This window comes from Schistocerca americana, chromosome 6, assembly GCF_021461395.2.
Source record: "Schistocerca americana isolate TAMUIC-IGC-003095 chromosome 6, iqSchAmer2.1, whole genome shotgun sequence".
In the NCBI taxonomy this organism is placed as follows: domain Eukaryota; kingdom Metazoa; phylum Arthropoda; class Insecta; order Orthoptera; family Acrididae; genus Schistocerca; species Schistocerca americana.
In genome coordinates, this window is record NC_060124.1 from 239,036,634 (window position 1) to 239,064,210 (window position 27,577).

The 27,577-nt window shown below is 39.1% G+C and overlaps 1 protein-coding gene across 1 annotated transcript in view; it reads right to left on the bottom strand.

Moving 5' to 3' along the window:
* LOC124620069 overlaps nt 1–27,085 on the bottom strand; it is a 717,768-nt gene extending 690,683 nt beyond the window's left edge. Inside the window, exon 1 of the mRNA XM_047146736.1 lies at nt 26,665–27,085. Within this exon, the coding sequence (XP_047002692.1) occupies nt 26,665–26,725 (61 nt within the window). The 5' untranslated portion in view covers nt 26,726–27,085. The remainder of the gene's footprint in view (nt 1–26,664) is intronic.
* Nucleotides 27,086–27,577: the final 492 nt, after the last annotated feature.

Here is a 27,577-nt window from a genome sequence, read left to right on the forward strand (position 1 = left end):
GGGGAAGACAGTATACCTTGTGAGTGTACTGTACAGTAGCCACTTGCGTTCCTACTAAAGTGGCTGTTCCAGTCTAGACTTGAGAGGGTTGAACCTAACAATAAACATACCGGAGCTCTGTTAAACAATGTGTTTGGTGATCCCGGGCGCTCAACGGCTAGGTTGTCAGCGCTGTGTTAAGCAATGTGAACAGTTAACCGCTGTTTACAGTCAGCGAGTGCAACGAACAGTACACTGGTGACCACCAAGCAGGGCACACGCGTGTCGTCTGCGTTAACTAAAAAAGTTAGGGTTTGCTGATGTACGATGTGCAAATGTAGTAACTCTTCAATAGTAGATGTAATACTTTTTTTTAGCAATTTCAATATTTCTGATTATATGGAGGTACGGTAAACACGACACAAATATTATCGTTGTATTCTCTAACTCAACGGCCACCACTATTAAAAAAAAAAAAAAAAAGAAGTAATGCTGTAAGTCTCCTCTCCCGACGCGAGTTTCACCACTGAGTCGTCAGCACGGGTTCACACAAACACACCCACACTTTCCACAAAGATTTTTCGGCAATAGGAAACTGAAAACGTGCGAGTTCTTGAGCGTTTGTCTCGTTACAGATTTGTCACTCTAATTTGCAGCTGTTTCCACGTCTAAAGGTACTTGTAGCTAGCAAAATGGCGCACTGTTACGGCTCTGGATCTGTACTCTGGAGGACGACAATTCAAATCTCTGGCTGAGAATTTAGATTAAGGGTTGCGGTGATCTGTCTAAATTACGTAAGCGAATGCCGGGATGGTTTCTTAGTTAGGGAATGACCAGTTTCCTCTCCAACCTTTTCTAGTAAGAGTTTTTCTCACTCTCCAATAAAATCGACGCCGATTGGCCGTTAGACCCTAATCTATCATGCTTCCTACTTTATAGATTCGATTTGTAAATTTCTGGGATCTGTTAAGATTATATCATGGTTGCTACAATTGAAGAAATGTGTGAACACTTTTACAAATATATGTAGGATGCATTGGTGTTTTGTGAAGGACAAGCTAGGAAGCCAGCTTCTGTGGCCGAGCTTTTCTAAGCGCTTCAGTCCGGTGCCGCGCGACTTATGCGGTCGCAGGTTCGAATCCTGCCTCGGGCATGGAAGTGTGTGATGTATTTAGGTTAGTTAGGTTTAAGTAGTTCTAAGTTACAGCGGACCTCAGCTGTTAAGTCCCATAGTGCTATGAGCCATTGAACATTTTTTGACAAGCTAGGAAATTTTTAATACGAAACTAGTTAGTTAATGACATAACTGTGAGTTTGCCCAATATCTTTAAACTGCTTATTTGATTTTTTGGTAGAAGTGTTAAAATCAGGGACTGTGAGACAACTACTGGGATACCAAGAATAACAAAACTACAGAGACTAAGCATAAAATTTCGTTCCATTACGACGGGGCTAATAATTTGATTCGAAAGGCCAAGGAACGAGGCATAACGTCGTTACTCTTATTCGGTAAATGTTTGGCAGTTGTTTTAACAATTGAGCATATAGCTTGTAATAATACTTGTTTTTTGGCATCGACTTTTATTCATTTGTTCTGCGTTCGCATTTCGCCTTTGTTTTTACGCGTCGATAATGGAACTTCGTTATTTTAGATATTCGTTTTTATATAAAACTCTCTTTTTACAGTAAAACCTGTTTTAACACACAAATCCATTAGCTGAAAATTTAGGTGCTAACATAACTGTCACGACTAAAAACATCTATTACTTAATAAGAACCATACATCTGTATCGAAGGACATGAGAGGGAGACAGTTGTTTAGAAGGAAGTGAGACAGGGTCAAGAGCCTGTCACTGATTTGAATCCGTAAATTAACCAGACAGTTATGATAGCCAAGCTGAAACCTGGAGGAAAATGAATATCAAGTAGCTGAAATAAAAACTTTGGCAAATGTTTCTGATTGGCGCCCACCTTTATCAAACACAATTTTCTTTTTGTTCCATTTGGGCTGCAGGTGACATACTGTTAACTTTTACATATGTATAGTTAGGTATTACATTACGTGAAAGGCAGATTCTGTTGAGTTTTATGTTTAAAATAGTTTGATGTAACTTTGCCGTGCTGTTCCGGAATTTGCTGTAGAGCTTGCTTGGAAATGCCGGGCAGGGCGTCGAAATAGTCATCTTGATGTTGAAGCGTTTTTGTCTGTGTTTGCTTCAACAATAACATATGTTTTTGAGTGGGGTCCGCCTTTAGAAAAACACAATTTTGTGTTATTGTTAAAGCAAACACAGACAAAAGACCTTCCACATCAAGATGAAAAACTTTGGCGTTTGTCAATGACGCTGTAATTCTGTCACAGACGGCAAAGTAACTGGACGATCATTATTTTATCCACTACGGTTTCAGTACATTCTTTTCGCAAACACCACTGAAGAAAAAACTGTAGCCGTATTCAAATATTAAATGAATGATTTATATCTTCACTGATATTTCCTTAGGTTAGTGGATAGTAAGAGATCTTCAGAAGCGGTTCTGAAGAGGGAATGGGAATAATTGAATTCAATCAGAAGATTCTGAGAGAATTATCTTAGGATGCGAAACAGTCACAATAGTAGACTAGTTTCACTAGTTGGGCTGCAAAATAAGTGACGAGGGCGGAAGTAAAGAGGATATAACATGCACGCAGGCAATTCCAAGATAAGAGCTCGTGAAACTGAGAAATATGTGAACATCAAGTATAAATTTAAGTAATAATAAATCTTTCAAAAAAAATGGTTCAAATGGCTCTGAGCACTATGGGACTTAACATTTTAGATCATCAGTCCCCTAGAACGTAGAACTACGTAAACCTAACTAACCTAAGGACATCACACACATCCATGCCCGAGGCAGGATTCGAACCTGCGACCGTAGCAGTCCCGCGGTTCCGGACTGCAGCGCCTAGAACCGCAAGACCACCGCGACCGGCAATAAATCTTTCCTAAAGGTATTTGTCTGAAGTGCAGCCCTGCACGAAAGTGAAACGCAAACGGTGTATAACATTATGAGTACTGCCCACTGCAAGGTTGGATTTCACCTGATGGCGTAGCGTCTACGTGACGTTGTAATAAAATGATGTAAGCGGAGCAGACACGGAGGAGGGATCACATAAGGGAACGTCTGGGCTGCAAATGGGGAAATCCATTGATATGAGCGATTTTGACAAAGGGCAGATTATTATTACGCAGAGCATGTAAACGAGTATCTCGGAAACGACGAAGCCTGTCGAATGTTCACGTGCTACTGTCGTGAGCACATACGGAAAGAGGTAGAAGGAGCTAAATAGACGTCCACGACCGTTCACAGAACGTGGGGTTCGGAGGCTTGTCTGCTCTGTAAAGTAGCGTACATGATGATCCGTGTCATCTCTGCCGAAAGAGGACAATACCGGTACACGAGCAACTGTTTCTGAGCACACCGTTTGACGTACATTGTTAAACACGAAACTCCGCAGCAGATCGCACCTACGTGTTCACATGTTGATCCAACGATGACATCCTCAATCACCATTACAGTGGGCAGCGGACCGTCGAAATTCAACCATCGATCAATTGAAAGGTGTCGGCTTTTCGGGTGAATCACATTTTTCCTACAGTATATTTATGGTCGTCAGCATAAACACCGTCATAGAGGTGACGGCGGCTCGAAACGTGTAGCGCGCCACAGACATAGTTAGCGGGAGCAACATTATGCTGTGGGAGACATTCTCATGCACTGGCATGTGACATGTTGTAGGAATCGGAGCCACTCTAACAGCTGCGAACCACCGCATACCTTCATTCTTGATGTCTACCCCCACGCCGATGTCATCTTTCAGCAACATAATTGCCCATGGCTCTGAGCCAAAACAGTGTTACAGTGGTTTGAGGAGCGCTACAGGGAACTCATGTTGGCGTCTTGGTAACCAGATTCGTCTTATGTGCATTCTATGGAACCCATATCGCTATCGTCACTTTGTACGCGAATTACGTGACCTATGCGTAGACATCTAATGCCATGTACCTCCACCATCCTACCAAAAAATTGTCATGTCAGTCATACACAGAATCAGGGATGTACTTCGTTCCAAATATAGACAAAGAAATACTAAGCAGGTGGTCATACTGTTTTGGCTCTTCAGTGTGGAGTTCAGGCAAGAAGAATACAGAAGCGTTTGAAATATGGTGCTTCAGAAGAATTCTGAAGATTAGTACGACAGATTGAATAAATAATCGGTTGACAGGACGCCCCTTGAGGAATCAAGATGCCGCTAATGGAAGTAAGTGCGGAGGCTGAAAATTGTTGAGGGAGACGAATTGTTTAGCACACTAAGCATATTCAAATGGATGCAGGTTATTGCAGTTCTACAGAGATGAAAAGGCCTACTCGAGCAACACTGTCGGGGAGAGCTACGTTAAACCAGTCTTTGAACTGAAGACCACAGTAGCTACAATATGCATTAATATGGAAATTTCTACTTACAATGTTAAAAGGAAACTATAGCTGCATTTTATTTACTAGACATCAGCTCACAGTGTCAATTAATAGTTATCATATGGTAAAAGCATGAAACTTGTTACTATTAAAAAGATATAATATATATTGTATACAAATTGCATCCTCTATTTGTTGACTGCACAAAGCACCCTCAAAATCTCCAAGTTAAAAACTCAGCTCAGTCAAGTCTCTTTATGAACGTTGAACGCTAACTCAGTTTTTTTCTGGTGTAGACACCAATAATCTGTTGTAAAATCTATGAGCGATTGTGTCATCCCTTTTGTACGTCATTTGTACACCACAAAAACGCACTTATGTTAATTACAGGTTCATCTAAACTGACAAAAAGACTCAATTTACTGTTGCTACACTGAAAGTGATAAAGACTACTTTTTACGACATTGCAAAACAATATAGCGCTTCATCAAGGAAGATGGCGCAGTGCATAAGAAATTGGTCTATTGACTGACAGCTGCGTTGTCAGGGTGTATACGGGGTCAACGAAAAAAAATTCCCGGATTATTCCCGGATTTCTCCCGGATATCCCGTTTAAAAAATATGCTTTTTCCCGGGCGAAAATACACTTTTTCTGTGCTAAGTGACAGTAAGTTTTCCGTAGATTTTCCCTCAGAACTGTAAAACTTATCAATCCTTTGAATGGTTAACGTTTTATACAATGACGTAGAACTTCCCGGAAAAAAAAGAAAAGACGGGGCAGAGAAGTTTTGGAGAGACTTTTGATTAAAAAAAGGAGAGAAGTTTTGGAAAGACCTTTGATATGCAGCAACATATACGCTGCATATTTTTGTATTACGGAAGTATAAATTCGAATTGCACCAAACACAGCGCGTTAGTTTCCGGAGCGTTGAAACCGAGGTTGCGATGTCCTTTTGTAAGCGAGTCATATCTCAAGCCACGAGATCTCTCCAGCTGATGACAGCAGCTATTCAAAGTATAGGACACCTGTTATAGTCAGCCAATAGCAAGATCACTGGTTACATAGCGCGAACACGCAAGAGGAAAAGTTAACGGTTTACATTAATGTACACAGTACCGTATATCTACAAGAAAAGCTAAGCTTTCACATATAATTTTGGTCTCTGGTCCTCAAAGTGTTCAGTTTCGAACGCTCTGTGATTTAGATATCCATCCCACTTTCTCACACGTAACAAAATTCATGTTGCGTAAAAAGAAATTTTCTTTGAAAGTAACACTTTTTTAACCACCGTTCGCAATACTATCCGGAGACTGTTAGAGATATGTTCGATTTACCAGTTGCCAGAGAACGCCAGGAAACAGGCATTATTGTGCGTGTGCAACTGTAGTGATGTAGGAAGACCGCATGTTCGTGTGTATAAAGCACTAACAGAGCTTACATTACACAATAAAAGAAACAGAGCATCAGAGGATACTCCGAAGAGCATCGGAATTTCGTACACCACACTAAAATGCATAATTCGGCTTGAAGTGCAAATTGGCTTTTTCCAGTTCACAATGAAGTAGGTCCCATCTGATATTAAGCTTTCCTGTGTGGTTTTTGGGATGTAAATTTTCTTGGAGTACCAGTACTGTGTGATCTCATTTTAGCTTCTTTATTATGGCATAGTGCCATATATGGCAGAAGATGATAACGTGCACTTGAAATTCAGCGAACATTTGGAACTAGGCAATACTGTAGAATGAAACACTTCGTTTCAAATAAAATAATTGCCTCAGCCGAAAGATTAATAAAGCCAAATTTCTTTAGCAAACTCGCAAAACTGACTTCACTGTTCTGCAAGGCGATTAATGCTTGACTGCTACTACCTTAAAAATAAAATAAAATCAGAAAACAAATTAATAATATATCTTTGCCCTCCGTAATTATGTGAATGTATTTTAATTCACTTGATAGCTGCCGACCACAAAAATCCGTTTGTTTTCACATGACGTGAGAGCTGTACACGAAGAGAAGCAGCGAAATCACATAACGTAAACACGAGTCACTTGGAGATAAACCCCCTCCCCACTACAACCCAGACAACTCCGTGCGAGCGTGAATCTGGCAGGTAGGGCGCGGGAGAAAAATTTTTCTCGTTTGCATCTGGCTGCTTACCGATACAACTAACAGCCAAACTTCAAGTAGCGGGAGAAGGCACTGCTTATACGCGAGTCAAATGCGCTTGCGCAACAGACCGCTGGCAATTGGTCAAACAAACCTAACGTGAACAGTTGTGACGTAATTCCCATAGCAAGCAGTTTATTGTTACGAAGAATTACAGTCTGCGCCCTACGGCCGTTGAAATATTTTTGCTATTTGCAGACGCTTGTGCGTGCACGGTATTTTGTTGTTGTAAATTGCTCATTTCCTTTGCCACCAAAGTTTTATTTTTTTCCCTCTCGTTTATATTTTATTGCTGCAGTATCATTCTGCAGTAGCAGGATACAATAAAATTCTTTGCTGGAGAATCAATTCTGCAGTCAAAATTGCAAAAAATTAACTGAAAGCTAAAACAATGAAAAATTCCCGGAATTCCGAAAAATTCCCGGGTTTTTCCCGGTTTTCTCTCGGATGAAAAAATTTCCGGATTTTTCCCTGATTTCCCGGTTGTCCACGGTCGTATACACCCTGGGTGTTCAAATCACCGTAGGAACATTATGATTTTTTGTGAATGTAGACTATCCTGATTTTGGAATTCGTTAGTTTCCTTTACTTATATCTGGCAAATATTAGGCAATTATTCTAAACGGCTACGACCGTTTCCTTCTGAAACATCCCCTTAGGAAAATTTTTATTTTACTGTGCTGGAAAACCTCTACGTCATTTGATTTTCAAACAGCTGAGCAAAACTGAACGTACTCAGACATTTCTCTCTTTACTTATTCTGACCAACACTAAACTGACACACAATATTTTCAGCGCAACGCTATCTGACTTTCAATAATCCCTACAAAAGAATGGCCCTGACTAACTTACCTCACAAAAATCTTCGTTATTCGAATTACTGTAATACAGCGAGCGCCAATAATGCCAGCTAAATAAAAGATTCTAACTACTGAAGGCACTAACTACTGCTAGACATAATTAGCAAATGAAAGATTTTGATGGAGAACAAACAATGTATTTATGTTAATAGTGTTGAAAAGCCATTATATATATATATATATATATATATATATATATATATATATAATAGTGTTGAAAAGCCATTATATATATATATATATATATATATATATATATATATATATATATATATAACCAGCTCATGACATCCAGTCTTATAAATTTACTCTTTCTGATGGACGCACGTCCAGATCATCCGCTCTCAAAAGTCTGCCATCTCTCTCCTCACATCCACTACTGCTGGCGGCTCACCTCCAACTGCACAACGCTACGCGCTGTTCACATCCAACTGCCCAACGCTAAAATAACGAATATTCCAACAATGCCAATCAGCCACAGACTGCACACAGCACAGCCAGTGATTTTCATACAGAGCTCTACGTAGCGTTACCAACATAAAAACCTAAACAGCCTACTTACACTTCTCCATCCTCGTTCACGTGATCTAATGCTCTATCTATTATAACGTTGTTATCAACAGGTCTTTAAGCCATGACGTTCCCTTTGTTTGCGGCAGATCCCGCTTTTCCTATTACATACTGGCCACTTGATCGTTTGAAGTTATCCGCAAAATTTTGACGCCTTTGCATGGTAATCTGGCATTTTACCTCTATTTTGCTACGTTGAAGGATGTACGGTATACAGAACGCATGCCCAGTCTCTCCCAGCAGAGAAACAATTATTAATTAGTAACTGATTAGTTTTAACTTTTTAACCGAATTCTACGCCCTAGGACGTCACGTACGTCACCCGAAAGTTCTGCTTAAGCTGAAATGACATGAATTTTTATTGCTTTGATTCAGAAGGTTGATCAAGCATAATCTTCCGTTGAAGATACGGGTCTGAATTCACACTGTCTCAGGTTTCGCTCAATTCTTTACGTAACTCCCATTCAAATTCATGAACTGCCCTTCGGAATCGATCCAGTTTTTTAGGGCTCTCCTTACTTTTGAAATATGTTGATTTCGTACAGATTGATCCTTTCTCTTCGGCTCTGCAATGCTTAATGGGAAAACCAGAACGTTCCGTAATGATTCTCGCTGCAGGCTGATGACAATGTATTTGTACCTTGAAAATCATCGCAAACTGATTTCTTGCCTAAGGTAACCAACGTGTGTTGTGTCCAACTGCCACTAAATTATCAGAGGTAATACAAATAAGAGGTATGAAATTGAAAGAATATTCGAAATTAATTTTAGCAAAGGCGAATGGATAATTTGTTGCGAGCTTCCGTAAAAATGCGATACATCACGGAGACTACAGACGAAACACTTGTGTGACGTATTCTAGAGTACCGTTCGAATGTTTACAGCCATTTTCATATCATTACAGCAGAGACTGGTCGAATTGAAGACGCGCTGACAGGGTCAAAGAGAAACCGTACTCGAGGAAGACACTTCCGGTGCCCCCATCATACAACGCGAAAGGGGTACATAATTATAAGAGAAATTAGTGCGCCTGCTAGTCGTACAGTTCTTTTTCTCTCGCTCAGTACGCGAATATAACAGGAGAAAAAGCAGACAGAACTTCTGACTGTATCATACAGTGACTTGCGGGTACATATGAGGATGTACAAGATGGAATATGGACTGAGCAGTACAGTAGTCGAAGTCAAAAACGTCGGTTAGATAGCGTTAGCCTACACCAAAGAAACTTAAAGCATTTCTAACTGTTAACAAACTAAAATTCCTGTTTCCTGGAATTTTTATGGTTCGGCATTCGCACACTACGGATGGTATTACGGAACCACTAGTGGAAATGTTCTGGTCTAGCAACTGATAAACAAATAGTTCAAATGGCAGTGAGCACTATGGGACTTAACATCTGTGATCATCAGTCCCCTAGAACTTAGAACCACTTAAACCTAACTAACCTAAGGACATCACACACATTCACGCCCGAGGCAAGGCCGGCCGCGGTGGTCTCGCGGTTCTAGGCGCGTAGTCCGGAACCGTGCGACTGCTACGGTCGCAGGTTCGAATCCTGCCTCGGGCATGGATGTGTGTGATGTCCTTAGGTTAGTTAGGTTTAAGTAGTTCTAAGTTCTAGGGGACTGATAACCACAGCAGTTGAGTCCCATATTGCTCAGAGCCATTTGACCCATTTGCACCCGAGGCAGGATTTGAACCAGCGACTGTAGCGGTCACGCGGTCCCAGACTGAATCGCCTAGAACCGCACGGCCACACCTGCCGGCCAACTGATAAACATAAATACGATATTTGTGTCAGACATCCATGTCTCATATAGTGAGGTATGACATTTTAATGGTCTAAGAAGTTAGCATTGTTTTTGATAACGTCATAAGAGCCGAAATCTTGGTGCTACAGAAGAAAAAAACCGTAATTCACAATCAAATGGCGGTTTACTATTTTTTAAAAAATCTTACGTACATCATTTCTCTCAAGTTTCTATCAAGACCACGCGCCCTGTGTTACCACAGATCGTTATAGCGCAACTGCGGCACGGTCTCTCCGAACGACACTGCCTGAAAAAAAAAACACAAAGTACACGGAAGATATGGTTCGCTGTCAATATATCTTCGTACAAGTACACACCATCTGAGGGTATGTAACTGATTACAGCTCGTGTCCCCTGTGACGGATAGAATGACCACCAGAGTGCATTAGTGCTGTTAGTGTATAGTATTGTTACCAGGCGTGGTAAAAGATTACGGATTACGGGGGGGGGAGGGAGATAAGGACACAGAGTTACACTTGTGTGAGACGCGTTATCAGCACCTGACAGAGTTTGGAAGAGGTGTCTCCACCTGGCAGTCTGTTTTCGAGACCAGATATGTGGGTCACACTGATGTTACTGTGGCTCCATGTTAGACCCGATGAGAACGTAGTGGCAAGCAAACCTGTCCTCAAGGTTTCGACCAGCACAACGGGGATGCAACAAGCTCACTGTACTCCCTTCATAACTGCGCCTGCCAGTCGAGAACAAGTCATGCACTCCTTACAATATTCTGTGCTATCCTGCACCATTGTTTGTAGACTAGCAGCAGCCGGGATTGGGAACTGCCGCCCCGTACACATGCTGCATACTGTTTTTGGAGTCTTGCCGTGACCGGTGACTTGCGTGACGTTGTGTTCACGGTGAATCGCGGTTCTGTAGTACCCTGAGTGACCATCGTCTGCCAGCATGTCGGCGACCTGGGAGGTCCCATTCTTCCAGAAATTTGAAGAGCCACAGCGGTGTTACCCCCTAGCATCATGGTGTGGTGAGCCGTCGCCTATGACTTCATAATACGGATGCTATGGGAAGGCAACTCTGGTGGCATAAAGGTAAGTCAGTGACATTCTGTGTCCTCATATGTTACCTGTCATGCAATAGTACCACGGTGTCATATTCCGACAGGTCAGTGCACGTCCGCACATGGCACGTGTCTCTGTGAACAAGTGCTTGATAACGAGGTTCTCCCTGAAATATGCTCACTATTTTTATTTACTTAAATTTGGCATATTTCGTGACAGTACCTTTTCGTGAAATGTTTACAAGATGATTTCTGTCTTGGCTTCAGTCGTCTAGTGGAAGTATGATTCCACTATGTAGCTTCTTCGACTGCAGAAATGACCTGGTTCAATGCGTTTGCCTCATTTTTGGTGCTTCAAATACCATTTCTTCGAATGTGGTTTCTTCTTAAAGTTTATATAAAAAAGTAGTAACATAATTCATTTTTTCTTGTTCACTAGCAAATTATTTATAGCGGCGACCTGCTCATTATTCTACCGTCAACACACACTAACAGTTCACTGCCGACTGACTACAGTCAAAGACGATTCCAGCGTCAAAGACATTTTACACAACACACAAGCTTCCACTAGTAATCAGTCTCTTTGATATTCTTCGTCACATCTACTAATAATAATCAATATGCTGTCACTCTCAAAAATATAAGTAAATTAGCATAAAATAAGGCAAATTACAATTTAAAAAATTCTGACAAATGTATAAGAAAACATTTACAATTTGGTATCGACAAATCCGGTAGAAAATCAAATGCTGTATTTACTTTTAGTATCCAATTCATACCCAAAAGAAAATCCTCATTAAATTCCTGAATTACAAATCATCCATGTGTCAACAACTTGCCTTCAATTAAAAATGTCACTAAAGCCTGGCTTTTTACCAATTTACTGCTCTTCCCAGTGGCACCTTTTATCTGTACCCCGACAACTGGGATTTCAACATAATCTTTCCCCACTTTCAATTTCTTGCTTAACCTTTCAGATATTCCCAAGATCTCACTCCCTGTAACAATTAAACATTTTATCAATCCATGAACCAATTTGAACTTTTATATAAGGACAGCAAAATTGATCACTTTTCTCAGAACCTGTATCCTCATGTAAGAAATCACTTTCAATTTCCCCAAACCTATACTTACCAGAATCATATGGTATACCATTATATGTATTATTTGTCACAGTTATAAAATTTGCACAAGATACCAAATTGACATTAGTACTCTCTATTATCTCAAATAGCCAAGAATTTTCATCCAAATCACATTGTATACTATTGAAGTACTTATCCTTCAGCTTTTCAAAAATAAAATATCCCATCTTTTTACACCATTCAGGACATATAGTTTCACATACATTAATAAGCATCTTTCTAAAGTTTTTGTCAAAAGAAATAGTTTCACTGTTCAGCCATAGATTTGTAAGAAATGTGTATGTGTGTCATTAGTATCTGTAAATGTTTCACTTAGGCTAGAAGCTATACTTGTGTCATCATTATTTGTGTAGTCAGATTCTTACCAACAACATCAAAATTCACACTTTTGCATGCACCCTGCTTGCAAGCCTCATTCATCCTGGTAGCATCCCTGGGAATTTCTATAATATTCTCACTATTCAATCTATTTTCTGCCATGTGTATACCCAACTCCCTATTGAAACAAATGAAACGCCTTTCCTTAACATCATCATCAATACCATTACCATCATTATCAACTTTATCATCAACATCATTATCATTATACATATTCAGGTCATACACATTCAAATTATCCCCCAAAATGTTATTTCCCCTTTCTAAAGTTACCAGATCCCTTTCACCAATATTTTCATTCTCACAGCATGTATTCTCTCTTTCATTCACACACCTCTCCGAACTACTACAAATTACATCATCTGACAAAGTGTTGTTCTTTTCTACCCAAGTGTAAAACTCTGTCAAATTAAATGAATCACAATTACTTTTATCTACTGTATGTTCTTGTGTACCGAAAATTTTATCTCTATCATTATCATCATTATTTTCCTCTTGATATTTCTTCAATAAGTAACAACTAATAACCTCATGGGATACTTTAGGTTTGGAACTGTTACGTTTGGGTTTGTGATAGTCACATCCATTGGTCCTTTCATTATGCTCACCATCTGCCTCAGCCTTGCGGACCTTCCAGGGGGCGTCTAATCATTTTTTATTTCCTGAATTACAACTGGTTCCTGTTTGAACTGCTGATTGTGGTTCTGCCAATGTCTCTGATCAACATTTCTGTTCCCATTCCTATGCCAAACATTACCTGGTTGTTGGTAGTTTCTATTGTACTGATCTCTTGCAAAATTTCTGTGATTTTGATCCCTAAGGTGTTCTTTATTTTGTTGAATATATCCGCGAAAATGTTGTTCTTGCTTTGGATGAAAATTATGGTCCTTTTTTTGAAAATTGTTGTATCCCCCTGAATTTTGACTGACACCATGATAATTGTTTTGTTCCCTTTTTTGAAAGTTATTATTTCCCCAATTTGGCCACTACCTTTCTGAGTAAACCCACTGTGTGTTCTTGTTGTTACCCTATCCAACTTTTCAATATAATTGAGAAACTGCTCTACATTACTATCAGGACAATGAACTAAACTCAACTGCATTGGTGATGGCAATCTTCTCTTTAAGGTATCAATTTTGATCAAGTCATCCAAAGGTTTTGTTAAATGAATAAGTTTTTGAGGTTTACTTTTGCAAAATTGTTTCATGCTCCCATCTGATTCTCTATAGTTTCTCCCATTCAAAAATTCACTTTTGATTCTAATTTGTTTAAGATCATCCCAAAAATTGTCCAGAAATTTTGATTCAAATTCTGAAAAGGTCATCCCCACAGTTACAATCTGGTTTGCCCAAGTCAAAGCTTCCATTTGCAAGAATTTTTTCACAAATTTAATTTTCATATCATCTGGTGAGTGAGGTACAAAACAATCCTTACAATACTGTATAAAAGCAACAGGGTGTAAGGGTCCTTCTACCGAAAAGTGCTTCACTGGAATATTAGATAAAAGATTGCATGTGTTGACATTGTGATTTTTGCTTTGAAATTCAATGTCAAAACTTTCAATTTTATCGCTAAGTTCTTTGACAGTTTTTTTGTTTTCTGAATCATTGTATTCTACTTATTTTCCAAAGTAACCAAATGATTGTCAGTTTTTTGTTCTACATTTTTTACTAAAACTTTTGTGTTCTCATCCAAATTTTTGATTTCCCCTTTTATCTCATTAAAATGAATTAAATTTCTTTCCCTATCTGCCAGTAACTCATTTTTTACAGTATTAATTTCATCGCTCAATTTAGCATCAATTTCATTTAATTTTGCTTCCACAGATTCAATTTTTTCCTCAACACTGCCAACTCTGTTCGAAAGATCACCCACTTGGGCATTGACTGCTTGGACTTGCAACAAACCGTTATCAATTTTTTCATCCCAGTAAGTCTTATTGTCGTCAACTGATTGCTTAATTTCTTTTGTGAAGTTTACAAGAAAATTTTTTAAATCAAATTGATCGGTTCTTTCTGTTTCATTTGACCTGTCCTGATTTTCGAAGTCTATTAAATTACTATTTTCTAGTTTAGGCACAGTACTCTCGTAAATCTCATAAGTCATTGTGAAGAAAAAAAAAATTATACACAACAATACAAAACAAGTTAAAAATATTTTTTAACCAAATACAAGGGTTTTGTGACTTATCTGGAACACTCTTCTACTGTTGCAAATCCACGTTTTCCATCTATGTGATTGTTGACCAAAATTCTCAAAATTACTTCTTCTGTCGAAAATTATATTTTTTTACCGAAACATTTCTTCTCCAAAACTTTTACTTCCCGATGAACACAAATACTGTAACACACATTCTGAAAAAACTGGTATTACCACACAAACATTTTCTTCTTCGTAGCACTGTTGAAGATCACGTGAACACAATATCCTGGCTGAGCCCCTAGTTGAAATATGCTCACTATTTTTCGTGACAGTACCTTTTCCGTGAAATTTTTACAACATGATATTTGTCTTGGCTTCAGTCGTCTAGTGGAAGTATGATTCCACTATGCAGTTTCGTCGGCTGCAGAAATGACCTGGTTCAATGCGTTTGCCTCATTTTTGGTGCTTCAAATACCATTTCTTCGAATGTGGTTTCTTCTTAAAGTTTATATAAAAAAGTAGTAACATAATTCATTTTTGCCTGTTCACTAGCAAATTATTTATAACGGCGACCTGCTCATTATTCTACCGTCAACACACACCAAGAGTTCACTGCCAACTGACTACAGTCAAAGACGACTCCAGCGTCAAAGACATTTTACACAACACACAAGCTTCCACTAGTAATCAGTCTCTTTGATATTCTTCGTCACATCTACTAATAGTAATCAATATGCTGTAACTCTCAAAAATATAAGTAAATTAGCATAAAATAAGGCAAATTACAATTTAAAAAATTCTGACAAAAATATAAGAAAACATTTACAATTTCGTATCGACAAATACGGTAGAAAATAACACATCTCCCAGATCCATTACATCCCGTGGCAGATCTTCATTCTACAGTACATGTATAAGACCACCACAGACGTCAATTCCGCCATAGTGCCGATATTCAGGATATCAATCCCAGTTACCACAGTTGTGGTTTAGATTTCTACGATGGAGGATAAACTAGATTTATGCCACCCTTCCCACCAGAATCAGTGCATGCATCCTGACGAGAGGGTGTGCGGCGTCATACTGTCAAGTCACCTCACGCTGGCAAGTATTTTATTAATTCGACTCGATTTTGTAATCACTGAAACAACGTCACTCACTCTCTCAGGCTGTAACGCTTCGTCTCTTTTTCTCCTCCCCTTCTGTATGCTACACTTTTCTTGTCAGGGTGTGTACCTCTACAATCGCAGAACGTGAGGGTGTAGCTATGATGAAATCTTATTTCACATAATGGGAGAAACATATCACTGAACCAGTTAAAATTGTGAAAAATCGTTTGGCTAAGTGCATTAATATAAAATATAACCACAATTAAATCTGCAAAAAATTCTAAACTCTTATGATACCTTCTTATAGTTGGCAAATAACCACAATTAAATCTGCAAAAAATTCTAAACTCTTATGATACCTTCTTATAATTGGCAAATTTTGCAGTGTAGCGAAAGAGTATACTTAGTCGTACATAGTTGAGAACATTCTAGCCTAATGTCTCTTCGATGACTGAAACCGAAGCACCAATTCGTGCGTTTAACTCACTGACATTTGCATTCTTCCATTCTGGACTTCAAACTTTCCATTTTATTTTTGGTGTGTTATTTTTTATTTACGTGACAAGTTCAGTAGGACCAAATTGAGGAGCAAATCTCAAACGTTATGCAATGTGTCACTACTTCAAATTACAACATAAAAGTAATAACAGATAAAAATAAAAGGTTTATAAAACCGAAAGAAAGTCAATCCGTAAGTTTAAGTAAACGCAATGAACAATACAACAAGAATCAGCTTACTTTTTCATGGAACTCCTCGACAGAATAGAAGGATTGAGCCATTAGGAAACTTTTCAGTATCGATTTGAAAGTTCGTGGATTACTGATAAGATTTTTGAATTCTAGTGGTAGCTTATTGACAATGGATGCAGCAGTGTACTGCACACCTTTCTGCACAAGTATTAAGGAAGTCTGGTCCAAATGCAGGTGTGATTTCTGCTGAGTATTAACTTAGTGAAAGCTGCTTATTCTTGGGAATAAGCTAATATTGTTAACAAGAAATGACACTAAGGAATATATACAGCGAGAGGCCAATGTCAAACTACCCAGACTTGTAAACAGGGGTCGACAAGAGGTTCGTGAATTACACCATGAACTTACACCACTTATTGCCCGAACCGCCCGTTACTGAACCAAAAATATTCTTTTATAATGGAAAGAGTTACCCCAAAATATAATACCATACGACATAAACGAATGAAAATAAGCGAAGTCGACTAATTTTCGTGTCCAACGATCACTCACTTCAGATACCGTTCAATAGTAAAAATGGCAGCATTAAGTCTTCGAACAAGATCCTGAACGATGGCTTTCCACGACAGCTTACTATCTATCTGAACACCTAGAAATTTGAACGTTTCAGTGTCACTAATCATAGGCCCATTTTGTGAAATTAAAATGTTAGGTTTTACTTAACTATGTGTTAGAAACTGTATAAACTGAGTCTTACTACGATTTGACATTAGTTTATTTTCCTCAAGCCAAGAGGTTAGGTCATGGCTGCACTATTCGAAACCGAGGCAATGTTGCACATGACATCCTTTACTACCAAGCCAGTGTCATCAGCAAACAGAAATATTTTTGAGTTACCTGTAATATTACAGGGCATATCATTTATAGAAATAAGAATCAGGAGTGGCCCCAACACTGATCCCTGGAGCACCCCCCACTTGACTGTACCCTACTCAGACCCCACATCACAGTCATTCTCAACATTGTGAATAATGATATTTTGCTGTCTGTTGCTAAAGTAAGAGGTGAACCAATTATGAGCTACTACCCGTATTATGTAATGGTCCAACTTCTGAATCAATATTTTGTGATTAACACACTCAAACGCCTTAAGTAAATCAAATAATATGACTAGCGTTCGAAACCATTTGTTTAACCCATCCAGGACCTCACAGAGAAAAGAGAATATAGCATTTACAGCTGTTAAGCGACTTCTAAAGCCGAACTGTACATTTGACCAGAAATAGTGTGATATAAAATTATCAATTGTCCTTACGTACACAGCCTTTTTAATAACTTTCGCAAACACTGATGGCATAGAAATACGTCTAAAACTGTCTACATTATCCCGTTCCCCTTTTTATAAAGCGGCTTCACTAATGAGTACTTTAATCGTTCGGGAAAAATTACAAATATGGCTAAATAAATGGCTAACATGTGTAGCACAGTACTTTAATATTTGCTAGGCATTCCATCATAACCATGAGAGTCCTTAGTCTTCAGTGATTTTATTATTGACTGAATCTCCCCCTTGTCTATACCACAGAGGAGTATTTCAGACATCATCTCGGAAAGGCATTTGCCAAGCTAGTTGTATGACTCCCTGTAGAAGCTAAATTTTTATTTCATTCACCAGCAATGCTCAGGAAATGATTGTTAAATGCTGAACATGTATCTGATTTATCAGTGACAGAAATATTTTTACTACGAACTGACTTTATATCGTCGATCTTGTGTTATCACACACTTCCTTCAGAACTCCTCTGTATATTTAGTCATGTTCTCGCAAGGTTTACCTACTCGTACAACTTAGGAACCTCATTTCTGCTATTTTATGTGCGTTTGCGTATTTTTCTTCTTTGCTGAGTACTCAATTTTCACTACCATACTTCCACAGCATGTAATGCATGTTTCCAATATAGCTTTCTTCGTAAGGTTATTCTTTCCACATACCTGCTAGAACAAAGTTTGTAATCCATATCTTTCTATTCATGTTCCAAATAAGATATACAAAAGAGCAGTGTTACCCTCTGGGCATTCTGCAGCATAACACTGTCAAAATTTCGTTCGTCGCAGTGTCCTACATAAAAATAGCCAAATTACGAAATTGAGATCTTACACATTATAAGAGAAACATTTTAACAGTGGGAGACAACACGGATGTCTTCGACTAAGTTTTGTAAGACTGTGTACTCCTTTCTCTCTAACAAAATAAGTATCTACTATACCATTTTCGTATCGATTACCATCTTTGATCTAACTTTGATGACAATATATTTTTGTTTAGTCAGATAATATTTTTAAACTGTTCATTCAGCTATTATCTGAGGTTATTTGGAGGTAAGAAAATGTCATCAAATGAAATGTGTATTATGTGTATTATCTTTTCTTAGCATAACTGCTTTCGCAAATAGCTGAATCGAAGCAAATGTGAAAAAAAAACAGGAGGCTGTTGACCCTCCTGTTTAACTCTGTTCCGCAACCGCATATAATTTCATCCTAGATGGCAGAATTTGGTATCTGAATCTGTATCACTGTTGATTATATCCACAAACTCTGTCAAATACAAGCATACATCATCTACGTTTTGGACATCGCACCAGTCAGTGAGATAAAAGTTACCAGCAGCTTCTGCCATAAATATTTAACCCGTAGTAATTTTTGTAACAATCGTTTTTAAATAGTTACGTCACGGCTCATTGAACTAAGCTCGAGAAGGTCGTGTACTGCAAAAGACTGTATTTTAGCACATGTCAACCGTTACACATCTTCTGATACGTAGACACACATTATGTATTGGATTACAAAATAGCATGAAATGCTACGCAGTCCGAAGAGATACCTTGTAGTGAAGCAACTCTGGCACAGTGTGAAACAGAAAATGATACTGCGACATAAGCGGCGCTCTTCATTCCACTAAGTAAACTGCGTAATATGAGCTTAATAAAACACTTTTCGGTGAGAATATCCCAACCAGAAGTTCGTAAACATCAGCTGTTATCGGAGACATTTTGCCTGTATGACAGGCTATTTACTACAGTCACTGTTGCTACGAATATAGCACTACTTATATTCCGCAAGGCACTATACGGGGCGCAACGAAAGGTCTACGCTTTCCCTTACAATGGTCTCGATTCCTCGTTGCCTCATTGTCCCCGCAGCGAGCATTAGGTGATGAATTTCCAGGACTACGAAATACGGATATAGATAATGTGTATATGGATGTCTCTGCCGGTCTACGCAGTGTGCACAGATAGCCGAAGTCATTGAGGAGACCGTTCGTGATAAGCGGCATATTCGGCCTCGAGTCCTGACCGGCAAAAATCTTCATATGTTCCTTTTGGGTACTAATCCAGTACTTAATGCAGCTCACACGAAGAAAGTTGCAGTGAGAGAATTAATTTCGAAATTATTTCGTACAGCTGTGGATCGTAAACATTCTCTTGAACTCGCAGATGCAACGAGGAAAAAACGACTGCCTCTATATTTCCGTTTGGGCCGCGATTTCTTTTATCTTTCTTGCTTTTGTACGGCGTGTTGGTAACGACTGTACGATCTCTCTGCAGTCCGTCGCAGTAGTCGTCACTCTGAACATTCTCAACATTCATAAACATCTCTTTGATTAGGTTCACAGTCAAGTCAAAATTTTTAAAAGACATCACAGTTGCCACTGATTGTATAAATTACTTATTTTTACTATTGTATGTTCGGCCTAAGGCCGTATATCAAGTGGTGTACTGCAAAAGACTGTATTTTAGCATATATCAATCTTTAAACATCTTCTGACATGTAGACATGTCATCGGCGTGTCTTTAAGCATTTTAAAAGAATAGTGGTTTGTTGAAATTAACGTTATGGATGATAAAAGGCTCAGATAGGATGACAAAGTGTGTACAAGTCAGAAGATTTTTAAAGTTTGACAGTTGTTACAGCTCAGTATTTTACAATGTACCACTTGATAAACGCCTCAAGGCCTATGTTGCAATAGTGAAAATAAATGATGAAAATGAAAGTAAATCATTCTTACAGTCAGCGGCGACTGCGATCTCTTTTAAAAAGTTTCTCAACACAGTTTCGCGAAAAGAATTCCAGGGACTCCTATTTGAATCTTGTGTATTTCACTCGCGAGTTGATCGAACTCATCTCTAAAATTTCTACTACCACGCCTCTACATTGCTTTCACGCCTTCCTTTAATCGGAGCTGGTGAGGATCCAAACACCCAAGCAGTACTCTTGAATGACTCGTAGAAGGGTTCTGTAATCAGTCTTCTTTGTAGAACCACGAAATGTATTCGCAGTTGCGAACATGGACCACCATCAGCTGTATAATGGAATCACAACGAAAATGCACGCCTGGCGTGAACCTGGGACGAGCATCCATTACGCATATTTCCGCAGAGGGGAGACATGTCAACTGAAAGTCGCTTGGCTGGTGTCGGTAGATAAATCGGTACTACAGTGCCTGCGTTGTTCAGAAGTACGAGGCAACATTCCTTCGGCTATGCCACTCTCCTTCCGTACAACCGACATTACGTGTTCATTCCATTTCATGTCGCACGCTAGAAACGTGGCACTAGGGCCAAACCCAACCTCTACATAGACTTAAAGGGATTAACAGAAAGGAGTCAATTACGTATCAGTCTGCCAGATCACGTCAAACGTCATGTAGGCAATATGGTGAAGTTTAAAAAGGAATTAAAGAACATTTTGTTGGGCTCTTCCTTTCAGGCTACTGGAAGGTAGCTGTTAGGTTATTTTATAATTAGAATTAATACAGTAATACAAAAGCATTTATTAATGTTTCATTTCGTTGAGCTTCACGCAACGTGCGTTAAATGTTCATATATGACTTTTTTCCGCACCCCACAAACCGCTCTCTGTAAGATCGATGGTATATGACTAATGCAGTGTCATAAAGTGGTTACGGGTTTGGCTTTTAGTGATCTTCACATATTTTCGGCTTGGTTACAGACGCATCAACTACATCGCCTCAACATTAATAACCTACACGGCGAAGAAAATGACATGATACTGCAAACAACCTGATTATGTTGAAGACAAGCCCCAACGGCCGAAATCTGTATTCATCTGTCTCATATCACAACCTAGATTTTAATAAGAAATCTAGTATATATTCCCGTTATTGCTGTATATCTCGATAGAAACTATTTATGACTTTATCATGCATACCGGCTGCGATGGAAATTACAGAAAAACTTGCCAAATGTGAGACATTTTAGTAAATGTGGTACTGTCTACTCTTTGGTAGAAAGGGAACTGTATCGAGATGTTTATGAAAGTGTTCAAGGTAAGGTGAGTCAGGTAAGTACCTGAGACCAATGTCGTAGCATTCAGAATTACATTTTACCATCACCCAAAATACACGTCCTCTTGATTCAACACTAAATGCTTTCCCCTGGTTTTTAGTGCGGAATAGCCCCGTAACAAGATAAATTTCAGTTACTAACGCCATTTAGCTATGTGTACAAAATATCATATAACAGCCCAGTAAAACACGGTACTGCGCATGTGGATATTTTGATATTTAATAACACAGATGTTTTTATGTGGGCTTTCGAACATTTTCCATAATTAGAATACTTCCAAACATATGTCAGGTCTTTACTAAACTGATAGAGATACACAAGATGTGTAAGCATATTCATGTACGAGACGGAATATCCTATTGACAGTGGGATGACGAACGAAAAATCGTCGATTGCTGTCAGAAAATGGAATTCTGTAACTTCCTTGAATACAAAGTCCTAAAATTAAAAAAAAATTAATTATGGTAATAGAATGTTTCAGAACGGAAGAGCCTATTTACAGAGGACGACAAAACACGAGCCGTTTCGCCGAACTAAATCGCCTCTGAAAGGAAGTGATTCCTTACCATAACTACAATAAGAAGAATCAAATGCATCAACAGATAGACACAAGCAACAAATTACATTTCTAAAAAATAGCTCTAAGCACTATGGGACATCTGAGATCATCAGTCCCCTAGACTTAGAACTACTTAAACCTAACTAACCTAAGAACATCACACACATCCATGACCGAGGCAGGATTCGAACCTGTGACCGTAACAGCAATGCGGTTCCGGACTGAAGCGCCTAGAACAGCTCGGCCACAGCGGCCTGCCAATTAAATTTCTAGTTCAATTTCACGGAGAAGTTTAGACCATTACAGAAGAAGCACTGCTCGTACTGGGAGCGATGTACTTTAAAGCAGTACAGCTTCACACGACGCATGGGTGGAGAGGCGAAGGAGAGATTAAGAAGTTGCGTAACAGATGTGGGACTACGTAGCTGTCGAAAGTGTCTGTGGTAGATAAGGCGTTGCGTTCACTTGTCCTTCATATCTCTCACAATGAACTAATTCAGAACAAAATAACTGTAACATTCAGAAATATGGGTAAACAGCTTTCAACATAATAAAAGGCTGCACGGTTTGAAGAGAACAGTAGAAAAAAAAATCTTTTTGACTCTCACTCGTAGATATATAAGGTAGTTGCGTGAGAGGCGAAGATTGAGGAGTCTAATGAACAGGAAGGATATAAAACAGCACTACATGGTGAGTTACCAGGAGCAGAATACACGGAGCAGAAAGCTGTCTACATCTCATATGTCATGCTGCACTTCTAATAGTGGAAGATTTTGAATACGAGGGAGTCTTCGAGAACAATCTGACATAAAATTGTAACCTATGTCACATATACTCAATTGTATATCTAGAATTTCGGTGAAGGCACCAAGGAGAAATTTCTAAAATCAATTTAGGAGCTGGGGGAAGAAATAACAACTTTGGAAGTTTGCTGCACTACCATCACAGACCCGAATGAGTTGGTAGGTCCGTTGAACGAAATGGACAATGTCTTGAAAGAAAGGTTACAACACGAATATTAAAAATGGCAAAACACTTACGGCTACCGAGGGCAAATCTGTGGTGTCGCAGAATATAATCTAATCTCATAAAGGGACAGTCGGAACGATATGCCGTGTCACTTCGCGAATGTCATTCAGACCATTGTTCCGGGTCTTGGAATTCTAACGTAGCCATCCCTGCACCGATACTCCCTTGCGTAATTTGTGGTTAATAATGTGGGGTCACTTGAAAGGAACTTCACAATTCACTCAGTGAACACTAGAGGAAAAGCAGTCCCCGTCTGGACAACACTTTCGTAACCTACGGACAGGTAGGTGCGTGCTATTCTACACATTACAATAGACTTCCAGCAGAACTGCAAAATTTTAATGATGAACTCTCGTCTTTTAAAACTGAAGTTGCCGCCCTCCCATTGTTATGCTTTGATGTTTCTCGTGGCAAATTAGTGGCTTGCAGTGTAACTCATTTTTGCTGTATTTGCTGTTGTATTTTTATTTCTTTTCGTAATTTTTATATTCTTAATTTATGATTTTTAAATTTTTCGTGTCAGGTTTCTCTGGTGACTCTCCATGGTCACGTTTTCCGAATGACCAGATAAATCAAATAAATGAAAACCAAATTCGCCTTTGTTAGAGACTGTGTTCAGAAATCAAAATTAGCATCTTCTGATATGACTGAGAGAAATATTGCAAAATTATACATCCATAACTCTCACTGTATTTAGAGAATTCTGGCTTCGTGAACAGAAATACTTCAGATTTAAATTTGAATTTGATTTGACCCTAACTCAGGCACCTAGTTACATAGGAAAACACAAACTACATGTAAGACTACATACGGTTTATCCCATTGAAGTTACAAAGTAACAGTATTTCAGACAATAGAACTCAGAATAATACACCTGCATACATTTCCATGACATCATCCTACGTGATGTTAATAGCAGTACTCCTTGAAGATAATTGTTATTTCGTGCAGGATTTTCAACATCTGCTCACAACCGATGATAGCTGATTACGTCTTTAATTTACGGAACGAAATAACACATTTAAACAGTTGAGTTCTTATTGATACCAGCTGTCTAAACCATTGACTCAAAAACATTTTCATTTAAGTTACCACGTTTCCACAGTATCGTTCCGCAGGAATGAAGCCAGTGGTCCAATCCAGTTGCGGATGTCAAAAATAGATAAGCGATCTGCGTCAGTAACCTCTAAACTACGTTATCATCAATTCCAGCGGTTAGATAAAATGTAAACAAAAATAATAATAATTCTCATTTAAAATTATAGCTCAAAAGTTTCTGAAGCAGATTTTGGTACCAAACACCGACCTGCAACTAACACAAGTAATTCCCAACATGATTTATAATTCTAACTGCAGTAATTAATTAGTTTTTCATAGACGAACGCTGCAGCTGTAATTGCTAGGACTGTCGTTTTCCGCTAATGCCATTCTCTGCTTGAGTGTCAGAAGTACAAAGGCAGATGTGGTTAATTTCCTCAATCTTCTACAGTGTTCGTATTGATGTAAGACGATGCTGCCAATATCTCATGGTTACACTTTTTTTCCGAATCTGGCATGCAAATGGGAAGGGATGTAGAATTTAACGTAGGATAGATCTCGAGGTCGTTATGTATAGAGTTAACGGTAGTTTATATAAAATATTGGGATGGAAAACTACCGTATCCTTCTCAAAAGGATCATCCCGAATTTCACCTTAGGAAAGCCGCAGAAAATCTGCATTTGACGAGAATACAGTGCTGCGCCACATAGGGGCGCATGAAACACACGTTTGGGAATCGACTCAGGTTTCCGAAAATGGAGCTTTGTATGAAGATGAAAGTCGAGATACAGTATCCTAACATACTGTCAATGTCGGGGTCATTAGAGCTCAGGCTCATACTCGACAAGTAAGGAAAACTAATCCGCTGTGTCACTGTGAACGGAACAACAAACAAACCTGTGAAAACAGAAATCGTCATGATCAGACGAGGATTTGAACCACTAACGAGTATGAATCCAGTGCCGTCACCATTCTGTAGCGGGGCCTATCTGCGTGACGTGTATGTGATGTCACTGGTAACTGTACATATACCAGTATTATTCTGGATAAAAAATGTCTGCATCACATCTCATAAATTAAAATGTTTATGCATTTGACTTATTTCAGATATCCGGGAAGTTTGAAATATATTCGTCAACTTTTTTAGAAACTTACACGAAATTCGACACTGAAAAGTAAGAACTGCGGCACAAACAGGAAAATGTTGAGAACTTTTTAAACTTTTGCGCAGTCCGTAAGATACCACTGGTAGTTCGAAAGCTGGTATCTGTCCAGCACCTCACAGGTGTTTGGTTCCCAAGAACGAAATTTGTGGTGCTAACAACGATGGCAATCTTTATGATACACGGGTAACCTCATGTGACAGGTGAGCACATCTAGTATAAGAGAAAAAATAATTTCATACAACACTTTTTCGCCAATTATAGAGCGTCCTTATAGCTGATGAACTCTAAATAGACATGAGAGAATAATTTTAAACAAAATGTTTGTAAAATATTGAAGTTCATGTGAACTCATATATCCAACTTCGAAAAGCCATCAACTATGCATATTAGGAAATTTCATGTGTGCTTAGTTGACGAAATATGAATATTCTTCAGATACAGCTGGGTATTCTTATCGTAAATACTCTAAAAATGAGATACATCTACTGAGTCCGTGTTAAAAACTATAATTAAGTATCACACATTATTTATGAGCAAATGAAACATTAAGTTAGGCTAGAAGCTGTAAATAAATAAAACAAACATTTGCATGGGAAATATGCGCTAGCGCACTTAACGATATTAATTTTTAATATGTATTAATGGATAATTAGGTAAAACTAATTCACAAATAAAAAAAATAATCTCTTCGTTTGAAATAGTGTTCTTTACCATTTAACGTAAACCAATGTAAGGATTACCAATGCAGTAATGAAAAACATCGATTTTTATTGTGTAATTACGTTGCCACCGCTATGTTCCGTTGAAGATATGCAACATGGTAAGGGTGTTGTGTAATATATGAGAATGGGTTGCAAACGTTTAATTGTTCAATGGGTATAAAAGTGACACTATTACCGTGTTACACGTAGGTACCAGTTTAAACATTTTGATATTGGTTAAATTTCTACGTAATGGAGAAATTGGCGGTGCTATGTTTCCATAGGACGGTTTACGTTGAAATTTAGTGAGCCAGTCTCGAAAATTGGTCTAACGGAGAAGAGGGGTGACCTCCTTTGTTTGTAGTTTCAACATAAATAAAGACTATGTAAGAAACATTTTTTTCACAGTTTCTCAAGAAGCCAGACGTAATAATGTATGTCAGTGTATAAGTTGGCTGATGTACTGGACGGAGAGCTTACCTTGACAGCTAAAGATTGTCGCAATTATCAGCGTAACAAATCGGAGACCACTGTATTCCATGTCTGTCAAAGCAACTGAACGGCTATCTCGTAGCGTAGGGAGTGCTTCTAATGTTAATCACATTTGAGAAAGTATTAGTTGTCTGACATTCCCCGACTCACGAAGAAGACACTTTCGCAAGCCCATACAAGTATTACAAGTAAACTGTATTTGTCCGCGTGTGTATGCCCAGGCAGGGAAAAAGTCTCGTGCGTGCACCTGAGGAACAGTCCCACTGAGAGTTTGACCTGTTCGGGAACTGGGGTTACGACTCGTCGTACCGGCAGAGCGAGGGAGTTGCGTTGCGCGGGTGGGCTCCAATCGGCATGTCACGCGTTCGCGCCTAGCAGGTAGGCCGCTGCAGCGTCGCAGCTGCGAGCGTCTGTGCAGAGCGGGGCGCGAAGACACACTGGGGCAGGAGGCGTCGCAGCCACGCTTGGGCCCGCGCGCCTCCGGCTCCCGGCATGCACCGCGGTGCGTCGCGCATGCGCCCCGCGGCTGACTGGCCGGTTTTAATAGCGAGGGGGTGACATCCGCTGCCGGCTGTCATAGCTCCGGAGGGAGCTTCTGATGCTGGCCTCTCGTTTCCAGAGGAGGAGCGAAAAACCACAGACAGTCTGAAGGGGGAGGGGACGGCGAGTTACGCAATACTACAGCCAGATTTAAAGTACGATCTGATTTAAAGTAGCTGACATCAGATGTTTAATGTCCAAAGCTGCGACACTGTCGGGAGGTAGCCACTATAGATAATTATCGCTTTACAGTCACAATTTCCTACAAGTATCACGTAAAAAATCTGAAATTCAGCAAGTCTATAGACATGTATGATGTCTAAAATCAGTTGTTAAATAGAATTAGGGGCTAAGTAACTTT